This window comes from Sardina pilchardus, chromosome 14 (genome assembly GCF_963854185.1).
Source record: "Sardina pilchardus chromosome 14, fSarPil1.1, whole genome shotgun sequence".
NCBI lineage: Eukaryota > Metazoa > Chordata > Actinopteri > Clupeiformes > Clupeidae > Sardina > Sardina pilchardus.
In genome coordinates, this window is record NC_085007.1 from 17,611,255 (window position 1) to 17,616,047 (window position 4,793).

General features: G+C 41.0%; 1 protein-coding gene across 2 annotated transcripts in view; it reads right to left on the reverse strand.

The window, feature by feature from the left end:
- Positions 1-3,457: 3,457 nt before the first annotated feature.
- Positions 3,458-4,793, reverse strand: part of wrn (WRN RecQ like helicase) — a 30,921-nt gene continuing 29,585 nt past the window's right edge. For both annotated transcript variants that reach the window (XM_062554865.1, XM_062554864.1), the window contains exon 36: positions 3,458-3,888. In XM_062554865.1, the coding sequence (XP_062410849.1) occupies positions 3,769-3,888 (120 nt within the window). In that variant the 3' untranslated portion in view covers positions 3,458-3,768. The remainder of the gene's footprint in view (positions 3,889-4,793) is intronic.

Sequence of the window (4,793 nt, forward strand, 5' to 3'; positions counted from 1 at the left end):
CCAGATTATCCTCCAACCTCACTGTTTCATAAATAAGCAGAGTAAAATACAGTAGATGTTACAAAACAAACTACTTACAATGGCACAACTACTGTATAATTTGAAGAGAAGCTGTATATAAGGCAGCTTGTTAATTACAGTTTTGCAGTTTGGTTTTAAAAAGCCAAAAAGCTGTGCAGGAGCTCCGCCAAAAAGCATCTTCCACATTGCCTGCCATTCATCTTTACAGAATTCAAGCAGTTTCAATGCCAAGGCTCTGGTCGCAAAATGGATTTGTGAAATCAGTGACATAATGTAGAACGTACAGCAAACAAATTGTTGCAACACTGAAGAATGACTCCAAGTTGTATGTTCCAGATGTAATCCAGGTTACGAGGTTCTTCAATCAATTCCCAATAACCCTAAAAGTAATCCCTCGACAACTCCTTGCGTTATAACGTTCACTGCTGTAGCAGTGCTCTGTCTCTAGACAACGGATCTCATCAATGCCAAGAGCACACAGGTTAAAAATGTCAGTCCGGGTTTTTTTGCATATCCGATCAGAATCCAATCTTCTTGATTGACTATGCTAGCCCCAACTAATCTTGCCTTAATACATTTGGCCAAGTTGCCTTATGAGAGCCAAAAAGTCTACTAAGGCAAGATAATATAATATACTGACAGACTGACACAATGACAGAAGCCATACTACAGTAACATGCATTCTGCATTCTGTGTATGATATGACCATTCAAAATGACATGCCTAAAAATCATGAGACAGCAGATTTCCAGATGAAGAGCTCTTTTCCAAAATGCAATAAATCCATTATTGCATTATTGGAGTCAAGTTGTTTAATTTTTATATTTGTGACATCAATGAAAGAGAGTTGTGTTGTTTTGATGGCAACAAGATCAATCAAATAACAATAACCCAGTTACAGATCAACTGAGAAATAATATATTTTAATATATTAAATTGGTGGATATAGAGTTTTGGAGAAGGGCTCTTCAAATGCTTCTGCAATGTTATTGAAGCTGGAAGCAACATTTTCACTCTTCAAAGAGGGGACTTGCTGTGTTAAATTTAATATTTTTGTAAGAGTTTTTACCCTGTTCTCATGTGAATCTGACCAACGACGGAATGGTTTAGATCCTTGAATCAATACACCCAATCGTCCTCAAAAGCTGGTTGTCCTTGACCATCTCGGAGACAGAGGCTGGTTAGGAGCTGGCAGGAGTTACCCACCTATTAATCTCAGCATGGATGGACTCATCATAGAGGGCTGGCTTTGACCCAGCTGAGCACTTAACAACTCAGCCCACAAACCAGCAGAAGAGTGAGCCAGACCCACCAGCACTTACCCACAATCCCACGGGACTGCACAACACAACAGACATCTGGCTACTAAGGTCACGGAAAAGGCCATTGGCCCAAAAAAACAGGAGACAATGTCAATTTGCTCCAGTTGTTTTTTTTTTCAACAGGAAATGAATAATCAAGAGGAGAGTGGGGGTGTTAGGAGTAAAGTTACAAGTAAGGTCTCTGTTTAGAAATACTTAAGTATTGGTGTCAGACAAGAAAGACCACACTGGCGGAGACTCAAGTGGCACAAGGTTGGTCACAAGGAATCAAAGTGAAACTTTCGACCAAGAAGCTGGGGGAGAAAAAAACTCACAAAGAATGTAAACTATGCAGCAGTCAACATTCTGATACCGAATACGACTTCATTCACAAATGAAGTGCGAAAACACAAATATGCATAGCGGAAATGTGGATTTAGAAAACTCGGGCCCGCAGAAGTGTACCGATTACATTAGGAAGCGTGACGTCCTTTTAAAGCTGTCGGAAATGGTAATGGAAGAACCTTCATTCTTCGCCATCACCTGCTGCTATGTTTCACAAGCAGTTAGCGCAGCCGAGCAGGTGGCTACATCTGTCAAACTGCCAATTCTGCCGGCAAGAACAATTCCAGCTCAAAAATGTGCACGGTTCTCTGAAAAAAACAAAAAAAACACAAAATGGAGATTGGAGGCACCATAAAAGGAGAATACAAAAATTCACTCTCTATTTAATTTGAGCTGTATTCTGTGTAATTGCAGCCGGGTAAGAGGCTATTAAGCAGAGATTTAATATGCTGAAAGTCAGTGCATTTGTGCAGTTACTCTTTCCATGAAGTATTAAAATGGCTGTAAAATGCAAGTTACAGACTGCGGCTGGTTTAGGAGGGTTTTATTGATGAGATGATGGTGCATTTATGGTGGAAGCCTGTGGAGGCACACACAAAAAGCTTTGTCACCCAGTGCATTGGTTAAATGAAGCAGTCAGTCAGATTCTTCCAGGAGGTCTGACAAGCACTAAGCAGAGCTCTTTGTGGTACATGTTATTTTGTTATTTTTACTACATTGATCTAGTCGTATTACTGGATCATGAGACAAGAGAGACAGAATCTTTTAAAAATTGATTCACTTATAGAGACAGTTCACATTTACTGAGCTTAAGTGTTATAGTTATTTGGTGGCTTTTTGCAACGACACAAGTCTTTCCAATGAATAGACAGCCGCCCCATCACAAATATTGAAATAAGGTATCTCTACAGTAGCTTTAAAAACATGGCGGACTGTGAAGAGCGTTACTGTGTCAATTAGACCCTTCCACTTTCATTGCAAGCCAATGGATTTAAGCTATATAAATAACAAACCCCACTATTAAGTAAAGTTTTAACATGCATACATCACCCTGATGGATGCATCCACAGTTCAATACCAGAAAACTCCAGTCAACTCAGTCACAGATAAGGCAGAGTTTCTGGTCCCAATGGGGCTATACTGTAGGTTTGGCCAGTATTTCAGTACCGTTCCATAAACAGAGCATAACCCAATCACATTAATCACACAATATCAACTAACAGCAATCAGGAAAGGGAAACAGAAATACAATGAGTGTAGTGTATGTGTGTGTGTGTGTGTGTGTGTGTGTGTGTGTGTGTGTGGTAAATCCTCCTGTCTTCATCGTCTACTATGAGACTCAGTTTTACACAAAAATATCCTACCTCGGGTTAATCTACTTAGAAGTCTCCAAGTCATATCTTTTGTGTTGTCAGCCCTCATATGAATCATTACAGAACATGTCCCATTTCTTCTCATTAAGTATTGTATGCCGTGATAGCATCATAGACTAAAGGAACAGATCGAGGGCTAGCTGGGCTGCTGCAATGCAATAATGCCCAATCAGGCGGGAGGAATCCTCTGCATCACACATAAGACTAGTTAATGGCTGTCAAAGAAACATAAACACATTCACACGTGCGTGTGTACGTCGGCACGTTATTACCTTCTCTTCCAGGAACCTTCCCGTCAGCACAACACACTATCTGTGACAAATAATCCAAGTGCTTTCGGTTAATCTCCAGTGAAATTAGTGTCTGCCAAGGAGGGACTGATCTTCAGTGGGATTAAATGAACACATGGAGGCAAGATGCCATTTCTTCCTGTTTAATGCAGTGCATGACACTAACTCACATTTCACAGAGCCCCTCTGGCATTATGAAACAATGCTTAAGCGAACAACACTGATTTGCACTGATTTACAATCACTGAAAAAAAGTATTAAGAAAGGTGTTTACAAGCAGTGACTGATAGCAAATATATAATGATATACTTTATTTATTACTATGGTATCAAAAGTCAACTATTTACATAATTTTGCAGTGAATAAAGAAACAATGAAGAGTCTTCAAGAGGAGATGTTACAGAGGTAGAGGCTTCGTTAAGTAGGAAACTTTTTTTTTTACATGAACAGTCCTTTTTTCCGTTTGTTTTTCTTTGCCGTGGCCACAGAGAGGGATGATCGTGGCGCTTCTGCCCACTCAGGAAGTTTCCTTTTCGCTGGCTGGCTCACACTCTCGCTCTGCGGCAACAGAAATATAATTCAACATCATTAACCCGAGTCCATGCGGCTCAGTTTCAACCAAAATCCTCCACAAAATTCTGTATTGAAGCAGCAGTAACAGTCTTAATGTAGCAGTAGCAGTAAGGAGTTTTGGTCTGAAACTAGAGAGGTAAATCCCGAAAAGACATGAAAAGCTTTGATAAACACAACCTAGAGCCATGCTGACACTGTTTGAAGCTTGTCTACATGCTAACGAGTGTTCTTCTGATGATATAGTCAGCAATATCATTCTGTGAAAGGTTTTCTTTTCATTTTGCAATGCGCTCCAACCTGAACACAGAACTACACAGAACCACGCAGCGCAAATCCTGGATGTCTGGTGGGTTGTGTTTATCTTCCCTTTGCATGGCCATAGATCATCAAAATGAATTTGATGATGATATCAAAACTGGTTGCCTGATAAAAGCATACAAAACAAAGTGGCAATGTGCTGCAGAGCAGCTTTACAGTATCGTTCATAATGAAGTGGAATGACAGAGGACTGACCACAGAACGGAGTCTTTGGAGAACAAGTTCAAAGATCTGTCGGCAAAAACCAGAGTCCTCCAAGGTAACAAACTGACAGACTAATGGCATTTGACAGAAACCTCAATCACTTAACCCTGTCAGGGGACATCATTATCAAATGATCAAATCTAACACACTTATGCTGTGGTGTCCTGTGTCTACTGTCCGACCGTGGGGCTGGACGGCACGTCCAGTCGGATTAGAGGGCATGGCTTCAGCCCAGCCACCATTAGATAAGCTGTCTGACCCCATGACCCCCTGACAGCATGGGGCAATGTAAACACTGGGCAGTGATGGCAACATCACGACCGTGCGGCTTAGAGGAGGACCTGACCTTTGCACCCGGGCCTGGTTTC